This window comes from Lepisma saccharinum, chromosome 23 (genome assembly GCF_977018435.1).
Source record: "Lepisma saccharinum chromosome 23, izLepSacc3.1, whole genome shotgun sequence".
NCBI lineage: Eukaryota > Metazoa > Arthropoda > Insecta > Zygentoma > Lepismatidae > Lepisma > Lepisma saccharinum.
This window is the reverse complement of record NC_139251.1, coordinates 28,361,845-28,382,475: the sequence shown is the minus strand read 5'-3', so window position 1 is coordinate 28,382,475 and position 20,631 is coordinate 28,361,845. Positions and strand designations below refer to the sequence as shown.

The window sequence follows — 20,631 nt, the reverse complement described above, 5'->3', positions numbered from 1 at the left end:
ATTTGTTTGTTGTGAAGCAGTTGACCGACCATCTGGCGCGCAGGCGAGCAAAGAAAGCAAACATGAATTATCGTTCTTTTAACACGTAACGAATTTTTCATGGATAGTAAATCCGTAATTTGATGACAAAAGATTCTCAAACATTCATGAAATGGAAGATAGTAAACACAGCCGCGCTTTCATGTCTTGAATCTTGGATATATCATTATGTGGGAGAGGCAGGAAGGGGAAAAGGTACTTTCTCTCTCTCTCTCTCTTTTTAATCTTCCATAAAGAGCAATGAAAGAAAAATCGAAAACTGTTCCTGTTTTTTAACCTACAGTTCCTAAATAGAAATTACAATTTTTGTAACTATAATTGGCTTGCACAGAATTTTGTCGCGAGGTGTTTCAAGTTTGTTTAGATTTTAGTATTTATAGTAATAATAACAATACATTGTTTTTTGATTGATTGATTGATTTGCTTTATTTTACTTCGCCTTTTGTGCCACTTTCGGCTAATTTGCGAAGATGGTGATGATATGATGAATGAACACTCACATACAGTGGCGCAGGAACGGGGGGGGGGTACAGGGGTACATTGTACCCCCAAATTTTTAAAGGGGGGGTACTGTACCCCCGTAAATCGAGTTGTAACCCCCTTTGGTAATTTTACAGCAGACGGAAGGTGCTACTGTTAAAAGAACCTATTTTCAATTCTCCCAATAAAAAAGTGTATATTGTTTATAATTTATGAGCATTATCTTTCTTACCACAGAAATTCAATCCATTGCAAACTTATTCTACTACATTGTGCTTGCTACTAGTTAGTTCATTGACCTGTGTTCTTGGTAACCTCCTTAAGGAGATGAAAATTGTTTAAAATGTGTGTGGAACGATGGAACCATATTTGCTCTCAGAAAATCATGCTGCAGACGAATGCTAAAGAAGTGGTCTCGTCGATTCGAAGATAAGATACAAATCTTCATCAGAAAAGTATATGACTGACTCCATTTTCTTTTGAATGTTTAAAATGTAATTTTTCGAAACGAAATATTTACACAAACGAGACGAGACACGACAGACCAACTTGGGGGTACAATGTACTCCTGTACCTCACCCATATTTTTCATAACTTTGTAAGATGGTGTACGGAAAACTATACTTAAACGTATATTTTAAGATATTTTTTTGGAAATAGAGTCCCGATTAGCCAATTTGAGCATGAAGTGAATCTAGAATAAGTTTTAATAACTTCAGAGTGTAAACCGAAACAAAAATAAGCACAAACAAGAACGAGAAGGACCTCGCCACACAGGAGATGAGATGAGGCTGTGACAATTCTCGACTCATCGCATAGCGATATCATTCCTAGGTGAAATTAAATTTTTCCTAGACATTTAAACAGGATGCAATTTGCGACTTTATCAGGGGGACTTATTTTTACCTATGTATTAGGGTATACTTATAATTGGATATTAATTGCTTATAATCTAATTGTGATATCGAATGCAACACAAACACAACGCCATTTTAAGTTAAACCCTAAAGTCAAACTGTACATTACATTAGTCAGATGAATGAACGACATAATTGAGATTCACTGCAGGTTCTATTGGTATATTTTGGATTGGGTGGATTCACAAGGTGTTTGATTCATTTATTTTATTTATTTTACTTCGCATATCTGCCACTTTTGGCTAATCGTGAAGATGAGGATGAGTGATGATATGATGAAATTGATATACACTCACAAATAACACCCATGCCCAGGCCGGGATTCAAACCTAGGTCCTCTGACGTCATATCGCGCTATGCTAACCCCCATCGTCACGGAGGCCGGCGAGGTGGGAATGCGTTTTGGATTTTCTCTGTAGATGCGAAAATCTTTAACTGTGACGCGCACATGCTTTTGCTTACATTAAAGTTTACCTTTTCACATAAACGAGAAATTGACATGTCACCCAAAAACACACGCATGCACCTGCATTTAATACCATTACATATGAAAATAAACCTTGGCCGGCTCTTCATATTGTCCACCAACGATTGAAAAGAAGAAAAAAAGTCTTGAGCATATAACTTTCCTTGTTTCCTCTGAGATCTGAAGGATTTCGGTTTTGTATATGTAATGATAAAGTGCTTGTAGAGTGTCATTAGGTACAGCTAATTGTAATTATATAAGAAATAAATGCTTTGTCAAATGTTTCACAAATATTTCAAACTTAGACTTCTTACGAGCTGATCGGGAACCATCTCAACTCGAGTTTTATTTTCTTTTTTAATACAACGCCCTATAGGTGTCTGAGAAAATACCAAATACATGGCTTCTAAAAGGCATTGGATGTGGTACACATCTGCCATAAATTGTTTAAGATATTTTTATGCGTAGCTATGGCACTTTAAAATTAGAATGAAAAGAACTGAAGTGGAACTCCATAAGTATTATATATTTAATAATGTAATTTCTATATCCATTGGGTGGGAGATGATTATTCCTGGTTGGGGTGGCCCAAGATCCTCCTCATCCCCTTTAATCTCAACCTGCATTAAAATGAATAGATGTATCTTTGTTCGCAATTTTCACATTTAAAACTCCTGATTTTCCGTTCCGTTAAATTAAAACAAACCCCGAACGAGGTCCAGAGCTTTATATGTTTCAGAATTTTTATCTGGTTTTAAAATCTGTTTGTTTTTCTTAGAATTAAAAAAAAAAAAAACAAGAAAAAATATTTATGCAAAATATGCATTAAATAACAGGACATTCGTGTGTGTTGTTCTAAAATATAATATTTCACATAGTGTTGCCCACGAGACGAGACTTTGGCCTGTCTCGTCTCGTGGAGTCTCGTGGAAATGCTGTCTCGTCTCGAAAATATTCGTTTGTCTTATGACACATGATCAATCTCGTCTCGTCTCGAATTTTTAAAAGCCTGTCCCGTCTCGTCCCGTGGGCAACACTAATTTCACATTATAATTAGATATCAAGGTCGTATTTAAGGGGGGCTTCCTGATCCCCCTCCCCGAAAGACTTACCAAGTAGTAAAAGTAAATAATCAAAATATTGTTTAGCTTTTGTTCGATGATTATTTCCGCTGAACTTATTGGAACGCAAGGAATTTGACGCATACAGCTTTGAAGGGTTCCAAACATTTATGGACACTACTAATATCATCCATAAAATATTAATCAGGAACTTTACTTTTCATTAATTGGATCCAACTCCTTTTTGTTATTTAATAAATATTCAATTATTTTTCTATTTGACATTAAATCCCTTGCCAGGGCAGTTGTTTTTATTCAAATCTTGGCGATCTTAACTACACGTAAGCTAGATAATGAATACGTGCTGTTATATCTATATTATTTTACTATATTTTACCTATTCATGTAATAATAATAATTCATTATTAATTAATTTACATATTTAATTAATATTTTAATTTAATTAAATATAATAATAATAATTATTTTTGTGACACTTGGTTTGAAGTAGTATGTGTGTGTGTGTATATATATATATATATATATATATATATATATATATATATATATATATATATATGGGGGAGGGTGAATTTTGTACCCCCCAAATGCAAAACGTTCCTGCGCCACTGCTCACATACAACGATGCCCAGGCTAGGATTCGAACCCGGGACCCCTGACGTCGTACCGCGATGTGCTAACCACTCCGCCACGGGAGCCGGCAATACATTCTTTTTATTATAACATTTATTAACAATAGTAATCTAATAATATGAACTGTTTATATTTTTGTGTGACACTAGTTAGTTTAAAACAGAGCACGAATTAAACATTTCTTCAGTTTGCCCAGTCAGTGATCACAACAGGTTCATTGAATGGACAGTGTTCCATAAGATATACACATATCGTTCTGATCATGTACAATTAACTACACGTATGCTAAAATTGTAGTTTTACAACTTTGTTTTTACAACGAACAACGCTCACACTGGAAGAGCAAAGTTGTGCGTTACTGAATTAGTAGTCTTTCTGTATTATTTTCTGCAGATAAAGTTTATTTCGTGGTGAAGAGTAATGAATGGGATGATGAGAACAGACATTGCCATCTACATCGCAGGGAACCGAGTAGACTGGTTTTTCTCGAGGTACATTTATTTTTCTTGCTTAAGTAACAGTTTCTTATGTAGATATACCGGGTGGGCCAGACTCAATTAGGCAGCTTTTGATTAGATGTTATTTTTATTTTTTCTTCATTTTATTTTTATTGACAAATGTTAACAATTCCAACGGCTACAAAATTGTTACAAAAATGGAATCACACACATATAAGTCATTGATTTTTAAGATAGTGGTCGACCTGGGCACCATCTAAGTCAACACAGGCTTGTAGACGCAAAGCAACATTTTCACACGCCTTCCTACACATGTTAACCTGAACATTCTTGAACTCCTGAACAATTACCTCACGCATATGTTGCTCACTGTCAATGGGATTAGCGTACACCTTGTGTTTGAGGTAACCCCAATGGAAAAAGTCTGGTGGGTTGATGTCGGGTGATCGGGCTGGCCAGTCCACAGGCCCTCGATGGCCAATCCAGCGATCAACCTCGTTCACAGCATACCGTATGATGCAGCCATCTATCGACAACAAAATGTACTTTCCAATTTTTCCGTATGCTGTTGGATTTATTGGTTACTAATGTTCGAAAACTGCCCAATTGAATCTGGCCCACCCTGTATACTATTCCAATTTTTGCTTATTTGAAGTACAAATAACAAGGAAAGAAAAAAATTCTGACAAACAGGTAAAAAATTACTGGGCTACAAAAAATAAAAAAATCATACACGGACACAAACAATGAGCTTCTTAAATATTCATGAACAGCAATGCACGTAGATACACGTAATACAATAAGAACAAATACATACATGACAACGAAATTCTCACAATAATTGGAAAGCGCCCTGTGTTTCTGTACATTACGTTACATAAGCTAATAATACTTTGCGAACAATTTATATGACAAAATCAGTCTCAAAGGTAAACATATTCTCTGTTGCTATACAAAACGCCTCCTGTGCACTGCAATACATAAATAAGATCAAATTCATGAAGAAATTAGCCTCTAAATACTTACTATAGTAAAATCTGTTGCTGTATGTTATGTGTAGGCCTCCCAGAAATAACTACTTCCAATTATGCCACAAACAGTGCATACGTTACCTACATAGGTTACCTCGTTTAGAAAGATTCTCCTTCTTGATCAGTTTGCCGGTGGGTTTTTTTCTTCCCTTCTATTTTGGGCTTGGATTATTCTCGTGGGATTTCGGATCTGCATTGTGCCGTGGATAGACAAGTTTTCGTAGTAGACACTCAACATAGAATTGTTGTAGCTGCGTTTCCATATTCTTCTTCCAGAATTGATCATCTCTCTGGATGTATTCTATTTTAACACCTTTCTGTGTCCACAGACCAAAGATACAGTACCTTCTCCGTGTAATAATTACTATTACCCTACACGTGGTAATAGTAATTATGTGTGGTGTTCACGATCTTGGCGTTAAGCTCTTCGTCAAATTTCCAGAAAGTTACTTTCTTCGTCTTGACGGCATGTGCAGGTGTTACATGTTTGACAGAAAAGGGACACTTAATTTCGATAATTGCATAACGAAATAAATGTTAGATACAGTGAAGTTTCTGATAGATATTGTATACATATTGTTATGAGTTGTAGTATCCATAAACCTTCTTTGTAATATCATTCAAAGCCGTGCTATCCCAATATAATCCCTGCCTTCCAATAAGTTCAGTCTCTTCAGATAAAGCTAACAACCATCATATACAACAAATGCTAAACGAGTATTGTTATTATTTTATTACTTGGTAATCTTTTCGTTTGGGGGAGGGGGTCCAGACGCCCTAAATAAATCCTTTGTCTTTCAAAGCCTTATGATCTCAATCCTAATCATTGCCTTCCAAAATATTCAGAGTAAAAATAGTAGTACTTGATAAGTATTTCGGGTGCTATACTTCAAAGCCGTATTATATTTATAGCTATAATCCTTCCCTCCAATACGCGTTCAGAGGAAATTATCCATCGAATATACAAAAATTGCTAAAGGAGTATATTTACATTATTTAATTTTAGTACTTCATAAGCCTTTCGGGGGTCCGGACCCCCAGCAAACTTGTTCTACGTATTATAGCGTAATATTTGCCAAGGAGACCGGTTTAATTGAATTACTCAAAATAACGTTACTGGTTTACGTACGTACAATGTAAACGTCTAATGGAAACGATAAATACTTCCCCATTTGATGATGTAGTAAACGGATAGGTATTATTTATATTTCATTCTGAACCCTTATTTTGCCGGCGATTTTCTCGGAGCCCACATCTTACGCCAAACACACTTGCTGCCGTCACCCATATTTTGCAATTGAACACGTCCAGTTGACGCAAGCACACTTCCCTGTCTCTTGCGATCGTGTTTTGTCTTCACGAGCTATTTTGTTGTATCCCTCCGCGTTCTAATGTGGGTGGGGTTTAGAACGCTTCTACCTACCTGCACGAGATGTCGCCACAGTGCAGGGACACTTTTACGTTTTGCAAGGGTTTCGTTTTCCTCAAACAGTCTCAAAATAGGAAAACTGACTTCTAGAGTGATGATGTTAATGTCAAGTACAATGAACATTGCATGGCCCCAACAAAACAGTTTTCCATAAGCTTGTGTGGTTAACGAGATAATTGCATGTGAAAATTACGGTTTTTCCCATTTTTATGCCCAATTTACTTATTAAGCAGGGTCTTTTTTTAAATTTCTGCTTTGTAGGAAATACGCAGCCATATTTTCTGAAGGATAGAAAACAAACCCCGAGGTCCTATCTTTGCTCGTAACTGAAAAATCTGTTTAAAACGGAACGTCTGCACTACGCGTTTTCGTCAATGTATGAAGGAGCCTTAAAAAAGGTTATAGCACCAAACGTAACCCTCCTAACAAACTTACATGTATCATTTTCACAATTCCGATTCTAATAATGCCTATGTTGTTAGGTTAGGAGGCTCCATAAGGAAAAGAACCTTCGGACAAAATTCTTAACGCACCTTTCCCTTCATCTGTCCAGCTCGGTCCATATGGAGGCATACTTCAATCTGCCCCTCCCGTCCATGCGGATGCACGATGCACGATGCACAGGAGTCGCTGGTCTGCGCAGGCTCTTTTGTCTGTGGTTCCACTATAGATATAGGGCTGTGTATCAACCCATTTTCACGGCGTGCTAGCAGCTGGATGTGCCTCTCACCCGATCCATCCTTCAATAGCGTGCATTCTTCTCTCGGTTTGTTGATCACTGAAAGCTCCCTAACTGTAACCTACAATCAGATTAGTTTGTTTAAATTCACTATGTACTCGGATAAGCTAATCGGTATATTGGCCTTGATGGATCCAAAGATGTACATTCACGCTAAACGCATGGCCATTAGGAAATTAGGCGGGTGGCAGAAGTTCGCGCTGTTGCCACGTCAGAGCACAACCCCGTGTGTTTAAGAGAATGAAAGATTTCGTTGTAGAGTTGGTCTTTGTAATCCATGTGATACAAACTGACAGTATTTGCTCGAAAGGTCAGGGATGACGCAAAAGTGCCCCGGAGAGAGGTCGGTCTGACACTCGAACTAGGCAATGCAGCCCGGTTGACGTTGCCACACATTGCGCGGGAAACAGCTACTTTTGTCCCGCTCTCGCTTTGCTTTTCCCATATGTGGCACCAGCGCAATTTTGCACAGCCACCTTTTTTTCATTGGCCGTGCAATTAGATCAAGAGATGGCGTTGATCTTTCTGATCAATTGAATGCTGGAGAATCTGGATGAACAGGTAGCATAAAAGGTTTTAGAGAGAAGAAAATATGGACAATTTCTTTTTTCCTTGTTTGAAAAAAATATATATTCACTCAGGTATAAAGGAGGATCGAACGCAATTACTGACCACCATTGTACATAGTTTAATATATTAGAGCAATATATACAGGGTGTTGCAAAATACCTGTTACAACGCTTGGGAGGTGATTCGACAAGTAAAAACAAGGAAAAAATGCCATGTGAAAAATGTCGAAATCGGCACCGTTTTCGAGTGACAGGCATGCGAAAATCGCCTCACACCATGTGTAAAGTACAATAACTCAAGAAGGAAGAAAGATATCAATGTCGGATTAAAAGAATACAAAGAAAGTCATGCCTGACGAATACAATGGTGCATCAATTGAGGCCCAGTGTAAATTGCGCAAGGGGAGTCTCAAAAAAAGTGAGGAATCCCCTGATGGAAAATACAAGAAATTTACTACTTTTTTCTACATAATGTTGAGATCGGAATGTAGGCAGTAAAAAATGACGACGTATGTCCACATGTCCCACTACTGCTGGGACACCGTCCCACACTCGGGAAATAGGAAATTCACTCGAAAATGATGCTATGCCGTCAGATTACGCTGAGATTGATTTCAGCTAATTGATACAAAAAGCCCCACTAGAGGCGCTGTGACTGTAGGTCACCTGTTACGTATTAGTGTTGGTGGATACTACGTAGAGAGTGTAGTCGACCGTTGTTTTTCATGTCTTGTTCTGCGTCTCGCAGCGTGGAGTTTAGTCTGGCGTGTGTGTATGGTTGAATTGCGCCAAGGAATATTGTAAGTAGAGTACGTATTCTCGTGTTCTTTCTCGGTTTGCAACAACTGCATGGACACCTGTGTGACATTGCATGGGTGCTAATCACGGTAGTTGTGATCCGTCACTCGGAGGGAAAGTGCCCCTGTTGCTGGGCAGTTCTCGAACATGACAATAGTCGAGTACTCCACCCACGAGCTTGCTGATATGAATCTCGTTTATGGAGAGGTAAACCGAAACAGCCGTGAAGCACGGCGTTCGTATCACGAACGTTTTCCCAATAGGCGGTTACCAGCACATGCACTCTTTCAAAGACTTGATGCTCGACTGCATGAAACTGGGTCTCTACTACCCCGTAGGTGGGATTGTGGAAGACCCCACATTGTGCGCACTGTGCAATTTGAAGAGGACGTGTTGGACGCGATACGAGACCGTCCTGACACCAGCACATGTGTCATTGCTTGTACTCAACAAACCCACCATAGCAATGTGTTCCGCGTTCTTCAGGAGGAGGGATTGCACCCATACAAATTGCATAAGGTGCACCACATACTGCCCACGGACTTTCCCCTACGCATGGATTTCTGCCAATGGTACGTGCAACACACTCTTGCCATTCCAGATTTCCCAACAAGAGTTTTGTGGACCGATGAGGCAATATTCACCAGGGACGGCATGTTCAATAGCCACAACAGCCACGTCTGGGATATGGACAATCCGCACGCAATCATTGTGCGCCATCATCAACATAGGTTCGCAGTGAATGTGTGGTGTGGCGTAGTAGGTGACCACTTGATAGGCCTGTACATTTTGCCCTCTACTTTGTGTGGTTGGAATTATCGGGTGTTTCTACATGACGTATTACCTGAACTTTTGGAAAACGTGCCACTGGCAGGTAGACAACGTATCTGGTTTCAACACGACTGCGCCCCCGCACATTTCGACCGGGGAGCCAGGGCCTTACTCAACGATATTTTCGGCGATCGTTCGATTGGCAGGGGTGGACCTTTACCGTGGCCACTTCGTTCCCCCGACCTCACACCACTGGATTTTTTTTGTGTGGGAAGAAATGAAAAGGCTCGTGTATGAAACCTCTGTGGAAAGTGCTGAGGATCTCGTTGCTCGTGTTAGTGCCGCTGCTGGGACAATTGGTGACATGCCAGAGGTATTTGCGCGTACCAGACAATCAGTGCTTCGCCGATGCCATCTTTGTCTTGAAGTCAATGGCAGACATTTTCAACAACGTCTCTGAGTATACCGGTGTTTGTGAGCCCCTATCAGCACCGCATAGTGTCCTTTAGTGAAAGGTGCGAGTGAAGATGCTGGATATCGCTGTACTTCATACCGTCGATCTGCATGTGCGGAGGTTGTGCGCTTCTCAGTGGAATCCCTTCCAGATGTGCTGTGCCTGGAAATGTTACATGCCATTGTGTGCATTTTCTCGCCATTCTCCGTCTTCATTCCTTCGAGGATTACCCACTTTCTTTGGGGAACTCTCTTGTAGTATATGTACAGCCTGACGACATGTGGCCATTGTTTAACTTTTGTTTTTCGTACTGCAAAGTAGTGTGTCAACATTAAGGGATTGAAAACGTTTTTTTATGATTTTCCAGTATTTTTTTCCATTTGGGATGGTGTTCCAGCAGTAATGAGACATGTGACAAATTGGTTTATTTTCTTCTTCGTACCGCAATGTGAACCGTGTACAACAGGAGATTTGCAGTTATTTTCCTATTTCCCGGGTTTGGGACGGTGTCCCAGCAGTAGTGGGACATGTGGACATACATCGCCATTTTTTATTGGCTACATTCCGATCTCAACATCATGTAGAAGATAGTAGTAAATTTCTTGTATTTTCCATCAGGGGATTCCCCACTTTCTTTGAGAGTCCCCTTGCGCAATTTACACTGGGCCTCAATTGATGCACCACTGTATTCGCCAGGTACGATTTTGTTTGTATTATTTTAATCCGACATTGATATCTTTCTTCCTTCTTGAGTTATTGTGCCATAAACATGGTGTGAGGCGATTTTCGCACGCCTGTCACTCGAAAACGGTGCCGATTTCGACATTTTTTCACATGGCATTTTTTCCTTGTTTTTATTTGTAGAATCACCTCCCAAGCGTTGTAACAGGTATTTTGCAACACCCTGTATATAATAACGCAAATGTTTCAGCACGTCTTATAGCTATTACACAATATTTTATGTTGCGTTAGCTTTGTCCATTTGTATTGCATACAATGGTGTTCAATATTCCAACGAATACAATTCTCATTTTGTATTTCTTTGTTACTAAACGTCGTCTTTTTAGCTTTTGGCTAATCGCACCGATGATGATGAGTAGGACCCGGGACTTTATATCCTATAAAACTGTAAAATATGTATGTAATTATGTCATATAAATTGGAAAATATGTCAGAAAAATGCAGAAATTTTCCCAGTAAAGCCAAAAATATGCATAACAGTACTCTCGAATTTTTCCCATGCCCGATAGAGTAGAGTAGGGGCTGTAATATGCCGAATGTTATTTTTACTTTTGACTGATATTTGTGAAAAGTGAAAAAGGCAAAGAAATGAGAACGAAACTTCTTTACTTCCCGTGCAACAATAAGAGAGAGAACATTTTTCCTCAATAATGTTTGCATGGCTATCAATTGTCGGCGGGATAAAAAAAAAAGTGGGGGTATTTTTGTTCTGTACTAACAAAAGACGGCACCTTTCTTCCTCCGTAATTTCCATATCCTGCCATTGACAATATGAACTATCCGTTGTGCTAAAGCTACGAAGAAAAAAATATGAAATAACCGATTATGTGCGAGAGAATTACGAAATTATACAGAAATATGTCTTATTACAACAAAATTGAAGAAATATGTTGTAAAAACGCGAAATTGGTGAAATATGTCAAAATATGCTTTGTCAAGTTTGTCATCAGATATGTAAAGATCTCACCCCAATAATAAACTCCAAGCCAATTGAAAGAAATGTTATAAAGTCCCGGGCTCTAATGATGAGTGATAAAAAGATTAAATTGATGAAACAGCACTCAACTAAGAACACTGAAGCTCATGCCGGGATTTAAACCCGTAGACTTCGGTGGCGAGATACAAAGTCGACCACTTCACGCTCTCAATTACCAAGCTTCCAAGCACGAACAAAGCATTGTTCGAATTGTTGTTCTTCGGTCCTTCCCACGTACGATCTTTCATCCGGGTTCTTCCAGCAATATGGCAGGTTCCGTGGCGGAGTGGTTAGCACAGCGCGCTACGACGCCAGGGGTTCCGGGTTCGAATCCCAGCCTGGACATGGGTGTTCTTTATGAATGTACCTTCATCACATCATCACCCATCCTTTCTTCGCGATTAGCCAAAAGTGGAAGAAATGTGAAGTAAAATAAACCAAATCAATCAATCGTAATTAGTAGGGAAGGGATTTTAAGGTGCAGCACCTATCCAAAGATATAGCTGTTTTCACACCGATCGTTTGAGATATGTATTTTAGGACATGGAATGAAGTAAAATGAACACACATTAGGATATTTATTCCTTTTCACCCTTTCGTTGGTGCTTTAACTTATTTCCCCTTCCTTTTCTTTCACGTTTTGTTAAAAAAAAATGGACAGAAAAATAATTGATTTTCAGTCTTGTTGACAAGGGGGCGCGAGGGGGAGCTTGGGTGCCCCTTAATTTTCTTCCGCACCCCCTTCAGCACCCCCTACGTAAAACCTCAAACAAATAAGTAATATTATGTCATGTAGTCATATTGAGCACCGAATGTTAGGTACTGAAGTAAGACCGTTAGTATTGTATGCACTGAAAGAGGTGCCGATATGCATACTTTTCTACACTGGCGGCAACCCCTATACAGATCAGCGGCCGTTTTTTCTTTCATCAGCATTGTTGTTATGATTTTTTTCTTCTATTGTTTCTTCAAGTGGTCTGTTCGTGGTTTTTGATAATTACCTATAGCTTAATGTGAGTTACTTTTTTAAAAATATTTTTTGCATTGTTGATAAACGGTTTATTTTCCTCCTGCTTGTTGTTGCTCGCACTGGAGCAAGAATTTCAGCTGCTTTCAAGGTATCACCAGATCGTGTTCGGGAAATTATTTAATGCGAGTTGTAACATGAAGGGTAGTTTTCTTCTTAATACGTTCTACGTGTATTTGTTCCACGTAACATGTCTAGTAAACGTACCATTTCAAGCTTTTTAAAAAACTGTTAGGAAGAGGCCCAATGTTCACGAAGAAATTTTACAGTTCGTTGTTGGAGATAGTGCGGCAGAAGGGATTTTAAAGATGACACAGTTGCTGTGCTCTTCGCGTTTTGTCTTGTGGCAGACGGAAGGTATTATGTAATTTGTATTTTGTGCCTTCATTGGTTACATTGAAAAGGTTCAAAAATTGTGTTTTTAAGGGCAGGATGATTTTATTTTGTATTTCCCTACATAGTTCAATAAGACTGCAACGTGTATCTGAATGTTTACACTGTATGGCCACTTTCTTGGAGTTGAAGACTTAATACATATCATCATGGACGTTCAGGGGGAGGGCAAGAGGGGCACAGAATCCCTGGGAAATGAATGTCAATCTAAAGATATATATTTCACACATATATTAATTTGTCAGTTATTTATGTTAATCAGTGGCGGCGATAAGGAATGCAGTTGCACTATGCTAAACCTTATCTACCAAGGTCCTTGCCCCCCTTCCCCCCCGTTTTGGCACCTTGCTCCCCCAGTTTTGAAAGGTTGCATGCGTGTTTCATGTTTTCCTTATTTTCAGAATCGCACCCCCTAAATTTCTTTCAGCACCCCTAGATGAATAATCCTGGCGCCGCCGCTGCTTGTTGAGCAGCTATACTAAATCCTATAGTCTCATTTTGTAGAACAGAACGAGAGCTATAAAATTGTATAATATAATCATTGCAGCTCCCAACAGTTCCCAAGATAATGTAGCAGAACCCGCGAGAGAAAACACAAATTTCAACAAAACCTATTCGGCGGAACGACTGTTCTCTCTGCGGTCCGCGCTCATTACATACAGAAGGCGCTGAAAAGAGCATTGACATTTTATCATCACCTTTTTCTTGCATCTTTTTGAAAACCTTTTCAGAACCTTCTTTTCCCGACCATTAGCTAAAACTGGCAGAATGGTGATGTATAATAAATCGAAGTAATCAATTAATCTTGCAGCAACATGTCTTCGGTTCGTGACAGACTCTTGATCAGAAAGAAATTCAGTTAGAAACTTAAAGAAACCGTAACTTGCCGCCGGAAGGTGCAGGGTGTGTTCGAGTGTACTCCCCGCTGCAGAGCGCTGTCTGTTATCAAGGCCAGAAGGATGTTATGTAGGACGCGGGCAGATGGACAATGACCACTTGTCAGAAAAGACTCACTCTCTCCTTCTTAAGTGGATCCGTCGCGTGCAAGCCCATCAGACAGGTGCTCGCATGCAGGTTGTGTCCTACTATCCTTGAGGCATTCATGCTGTATGAAAAAGAACAGTGACATTGTGAGATAGCCCAGATATTGGACTCATTATACGCTATTGTTAATATCAATAAATAAATTATGGAGATCATAGAGAGTAGTTTTATAATCACAGACAGTGTTAGTTTGATTATATCTAGCCTTGTTGACAAATATAAAATTTGGTTTAAATTACTTGACAACTACTGGATCTAATGGAATTCTTTAGTTTCCTCTGACCAATATAATTAAATTAATGTGATAGATAAGTACTGAATTTTCATTGGCATGTTTCATGTCGGATACAGAAAAAATGTAATAAATCAGAATATATCCAGTTAATATATTTGTTAATGGAAACTGTTCCGCAAACTAAATTGCCCGTGGTGCCCGTTCATCAACCTCCAAATGTAGAGGCAGGAAGCAGCCCCCCCCCCCCCCGCCGCCCTTCCCCGTCAGATCGTTCACTGCCACTGTCGCGAAAGCATTTCTTGTTCGCAGTCGAACTCAAACCCGAACGAAATACCATCTTTCCTTGGTGGTTGCCAGCTCTGGCTGCAAGTCGCAAATTTCAGGGGGACTTCTCCGGACCCGGTATAATTGACGCCAGGGCCCCAACTATTGAGAAACGCTAATCTAAGTAGTCAAAATAAGGGACATGGAACGGGAGCATCCATAACGTACGTCTAAGTCACCATCTCAGAATTCGGGTGGAATCACAGATAAAGCCACGGGAAAAGTTGGGAGGGATTTGAACCCGCAACCTCCCCGGGATGCCATTATTTAAAAGTTCGTATCCAACTGTCGGTGTAAATGGTTGACCGGCCTCAGTGGCAGAGTGTTTAGCACAGCACTCTACGATGCCAGGGCAGGGTGTTCTTTGTGAGTGCCCCTTTAATTTCATCATATCATCACCGATCCTCATCGTAGCGATTAGCCTGATGTGACAGAAAAGCGATGCTAAATAACAAAATCATTATAGGGTGAACCTCTCTCCTCTACTTAATTTACCCTGGCGTTCTTTCAGGCTAAGGATCGTAAACTATTATCAAGCCCATCCAAATTGACTATCATGAATAGGTTAGGGAATCCTTCGTAGAGCAAGAATATGGCACACGTACACAGGGATAAAAAAGAGGGAATGAGAATGAGGGTAAATAATGAGAGAGAGAAAGTGGTGCATAGAGCTAGAGAAACTGAGGGAGAATGACCAAATTAAGATAGAAATGAAGAGAGACAGAGAAAAGGAGTAGAAAGAACAATGTAGGAAGAAGGGTAGACGAAGATAGAAAGAAAGGGAAGCCAAAAGGACAAAGAAAGGCAAGGAAATAGGGAAACAAAGGGAAATAGAGAATCCCAGCAACCAAGTCTAGCGAAGTAGAGACTGGCAAACACTTTGTGCCTCCAACGAGTATCGAACCAGGGACCTCTGGATTACAAGGCGACAACGCTACCCCATTCGGAGAGGACCGAAAGATTTACAGAACGAGTGGGAAAAAAGAACAGGGAGAATGAAAGAGGAAGAAACATACGCACACAGAGAGAAAAAGAGAGAAAGATAATGAAAGAAAGGAAGATGGAAGAAAGGAAATCGAGAGAGAAACAAAGACGCAGGAACAGAAAGAAAAAAGAAGCAGAGAATGAAAGACAGAGTAAGAGAACGTTAGAGAAGAGGCAGACAAAGGAAGAGAGGGAAATCCTCCTTAAAATAATTCTTTGACTACTCCATTTATCCTTGTCGTCGCGATTAGCCAAAAGTGGAAGAAAGGTGACGTAAAGTAACATAAATACGTACAAACAAACCCATTATAAACAGTAGGTCGAATAGCCTGTGCATAAAATGGCTTCAAAGACTTTGCTGTCAAGTTTCTTCCTTGGAGATGAGAGAGAAATGATTCCAATGTGGAATGTTATGTAAGGAGAAACGTTGCAAGAATGATAAGGACAGGAAGTGGAAAAAGTGGAAACTGCAGAACAACTTCTAATCCACATTTTCCGTTGCATTTCTTCTCTGTCGGGAGAAAGAGACCACGTTGATTGGAAGAAAACTGATAGGTCCAATTATTTTGTCCCGTGGCGTGTGAGCCACTGACCCACATTAAAGAAGGTGCATCGTTTTTTCACAGAGAACTTTCCCCGCGTCTTTCCGATTCAACCCTCTCCTCCCCCTATGCACGTGTCCTTGAATGATGAGTCCGTCTCGTGCGACGTTATTCAACTTTCACAAGGCCCTCCATTTGGCATTCAAGACGCTCCTCTGCTCTCGTGCACGGATGTGTTATAGGACTGGACGCTCGTGTCGATTGAAATTTCGCCGCGGAAATAGTGCAACGTCATAAGGATGTTGTTCGACGGGGACAGTCATGGTAGATGGCCTGAAGTAGGTGGTCTGTATCCTCCCCAGAATAAATTTGCACTCTCTACTATATCTTACTTCCTTGCAGTGGCGGCGATTGGGTTCCAAAACCGGGGTGGAGGGCAAACACAGTATATTTCCCTTTGTAGATACGGTTTAGCATAGTGCGGGGGCAACTGCGCACCCTTATCGCCGCCACTCTATCATTCCCACTCTTTCCATGAAGCTTTCATTATCTTCTATGGTTCAAGTCCTGATTGAAACGCCACTTTACTTCAAAGAAAGTTCCGAAAGATCAGTTTTCGCTCTGACAACCATATGTCAAGTGGAGCACAGTATATCCTCCCCTCAAACCTTTCCTACCAATAGCGTCCGTTTTAGGGACTGACAGTACTTGTCAAGTCCACGTGGAGTAAATGAGGTGTTGCCAATAAATTCAGTTTCTTTAGAGATTTCGTTACGTGCGGTTGCGGTTATCTTTGGTAGGATGTTATTGTGATGTGCTTTTTTAATGCAATGTGGAGACCTTGAGAAGGAGTATAACCAGGGCCAGTTTTTTTTTGTTATTAGCGACAAATGCGAAATGTAACGGAGAGATGCAGCAAGTAGTATATGCACGATTTATCACAAATGTGACTGATTTCCGGCTGTAATTTTTTCACGAATTTTCGCGAAAATTCACTGTTTCTGCGAACATTTTCATTTTTACGATAAAAACGAAAAATGGCATTTTTTACAAATTTATTTTTAAGAAATATATTCGATTTGAAAATGTTGGCTGCAAAGGAATGAGAAATCATTTGGGAAGGCACAGTAACCCAAAAGTCTTATATTTTATGTGCAGGTGACTGGGTTTTCCTGATCCTTTGGAACATTCCATTTATTTAGAAATACATTCCTTTTTAGCTGCTAGAGTAATGGAAATCATTGTGGTTACCTCTTTCAAATGCAGATAGTGAACGCTTTTTTCCACAATACAATCTTGTAGTATCAGATATGAGAAGAAGTATGAAGGAGCAAAATGTTGTCACTTTTTGTATGTTGATGTTTCATGAATGAAAATAAATGAGGGACAGATTGTTTTGTACACTCCACTTTTCTAAAATATAAATATAACTGAGTAACGTTTATTTTCAGAAGGTGAAATTTATTATTTACTATTTTTAAGCTTATTTTCCCATAAATGTTGCCAATATTATGCCTTGTATAAAATCATTCATTGATTTAGTAACATTATGTATAAGTACATGGCATTAAAAATTATCACAAAATTTTCACGAAATTACTCCATATTATAAACACGATATTTTATATATTTTTCACGAAATCTTTGAAAAATTAACACCAAAAAAAAATCGGCCCTGAGTATAACGTCGCAATGAATGGATGTCTTAGACATTGCAAGTAAAAGTGGGAACAGCGCTTCTCAGAAAAACAGGTGCTGGCTCGAAACCAGATACGCGTCCGGCCAGTTACCTCTCGAGCTATGTCAAAGATACCGAACTGGCGTTCGAATCAGGACTTCAAGTATAGATGACTTGAGGCAGATTTTCTGTATCCTCCCCAGAAAATATTTGCACTCTCTTTCTTGCATCCTTGTTAATCTCTATTTCTCACTTATTCTCTGAAGCTTTTTTATTATTTTCTACCCTCTTTCTTTACGTGGTAGAATAGCCGAAGGCTAAACCTCACCCTTTAATAAACAAGAAGTTAATTAAATTCTTTGGCATCTTTGGCTTATTCTTTCTCCTTCTTTCTTGTCTTGTCTACCTTCTGTTTCTCTGTTCCCCGGTTATCTCTTTCTACTGTGTTTGCTTATCCATCTTTATCCTTTTACTCTCTCTCTCTCTCTCTCTCTCTCTCTCTCTCTCTCTCTCTGAATCTTCCTTTCATTATCTTATATTCTCTTTCTTTTTCCTCTGTCACTTATCTTCATCCTGCATCCTTATTTCTTTCTTCTACAACGCTGATTGTAGCTTGTCTTCTTCACCTTAGTAATCTCTTAGTAATCTTGTGATACACAGCAAAAAATCGAAAAATAAATATATTGCAAACTGATTTTGTGTTTTTATACAGCAAGAATGGTTGGTGCGATTACTGATCGGTCGCGAAGGAGTTATAATATTAAATAATAATAATTTCTCTCTTCACTTCGGTTTATAATCTGCATTTTGTGGGTCCAAGTCTTGGCCATAGCTTGTACAGTCACGGACATTCAACGGGATCGTTACAACCCAGACGTGTCCGTGACTGTACGTTATATTGTGTTTGTTTTTCCTCCTTTGTTGCGATTAACCTAAAAAAGGAATTACATTAATTACTTATTCAAAATTTTTGGGTGCGTCGGCACACACAGCCATTTTGCACTATTCAATGTGTACGGGGAAATACTCCCTTACCCGAGATCTTGTTCTTTTTGTTATTCAGCGTCACTTTTCTACCAAATCTGGCTAATCGCGACGATGAAGATGAGTGATATGCCCATGCTCAAAGCGAGATTTGAATCCGGGAACTTTGGTGGCGAGAACAAAGAAGACTTACAGTGAAATGCAGTTATCTTTTTGCACACATGTATTGATGCATTTATATTCCTCTGTTATTGTATTTGTATCGTCCTGTATTTTATCTGTATTTTCTCTTCTTGTTTCAGGAACGAACGTCGCTTTCCGGAAGCCGACGAATCAGTCGACGACAGTCCGCGGCGGCCAAGCGACGAACGCTAACGACGGCGAACGGACGACGGTGCATGATGGGAAACGGTGCACGGAGACGATGAAAGAGACCTCCCCCTGGTGGCAGGTGGACCTCCTCAGGCCCTACCCCATTAGGGTGGTGAGGGTCACCACTCGCGGATGCTGTGGTAAGGGTTGCGTAATGCTCTTTGAAATAAAATATCTGGGGTGATATTCAGCACCTTCTGGTTTAGGAATTTTAAAGTTGTGTACATATAGTTTAATTGTAATAAAATAAAAATAGGAACATTTTTTGGGAATAATGTAGCTTTGAAGTTGAGCATTATTTCAACCAGGACTAAAGTGTAGGGTAGGTTCCACAAGAAATACAGTAAAACCTCGTTAATCCGGACTAATGGGGAGATAAGTTGACCGGTTTAAGGAAAGTCCGGATTAACTGAAGTAACCTAAAAGAACAGTAGAAAGTGCCCCATTTACAACAAAACACGTTTATTATGGTGTATTTAAAGGGCATAGGCCTAAATACACTATACAGTACAGTACAAAGTCTGCGGGAAACAGAATTTCATCAGTGGTTGACTGCCTTTTCTTTGGGAAGTTTTCTTGTTGACTTCTAGCCACATTTAAAACCTTGCATTCTGCTTTTTTTGCCTTTTGCCTGTCCGGATTAAGCGAAGTCCGACTTATCGGGGTACGGATTAACGAGGTTTTACTGTACAGTGTAATGTGAGTCTGAATCGAATAAGTACTTCCAGGGTTTCATGGAAGAAAAACAGTGTCAAAATAGAACGAGTGAGAGCTTAAGAGAGAGAGGAGGAGAGTGAGCATATGTCGGTGTGTATGAGTGAATGTGTGTGAGTGGAAGGTAAAGAAAGAGAAACAAAGCAAGAAAGAGCTTGAAAGAGCAGTAGGAAAAATGAAATGTATAAAGAGAGAACGGAATATAAAGAATTAACAAGGAAAGGAGGAAAGACCGAGAGAGATGGAGAAAATAACGTGAGTGAGAGAGAGAGAATGAAAAATAACTAAACCAGATAAAGAGAAAAGAAAGAGAGGGTGAAAAATAATGAAAGTAGAAGAGGGAGAGAGAGAGAGAGAGAGAGAGAGAGAGAGAGAGAGAGAGAGGAAGAGAAAGGAAGGAAAGAAAGGAAGAAGGGAGAAGAAAAACAAGTGACGAAAAGAGGGAGAAGGATAGTAAAAGATAAAATAGAATGAAGGTGCGTGCCTGCATGAATCAGGGAAAAATGCGCCCGGGAAAAATGCGCTCTCGCAATAAAAGTGGGAAAAATGCGCCCTCCCAAGAGTAACCACATTAGAAAGTGGGAAAAATGCGTCCAGCACACATGACCAGTCAGCAGGAGAAACTGACAGCGTTTCTTGACTACTTTGTGCAACAATGGCTGCAAAATCCAAATCTACCAGTTGATGTGTGGCACTGTGGAATACAGCGGATACAAATATGACAGGGCTAGCATCGGTTTGGAAGGAACGA

The 20,631-nt window shown here is 39.7% G+C and overlaps 1 protein-coding gene across 2 annotated transcripts in view; it reads left to right on the top strand.

The window, feature by feature from the left end:
• Window positions 1-20,631, top strand: part of fw (CUB and Sushi multiple domains furrowed) — a 250,719-nt gene that overhangs the window by 179,282 nt on the left and 50,806 nt on the right. For both annotated transcript variants that reach the window (XM_083110082.1, XM_083110083.1), the window contains exon 4: window positions 19,097-19,306. In XM_083110082.1, the coding sequence (XP_082966208.1) occupies window positions 19,097-19,306 (210 nt within the window). The remainder of the gene's footprint in view (window positions 1-19,096; window positions 19,307-20,631) is intronic.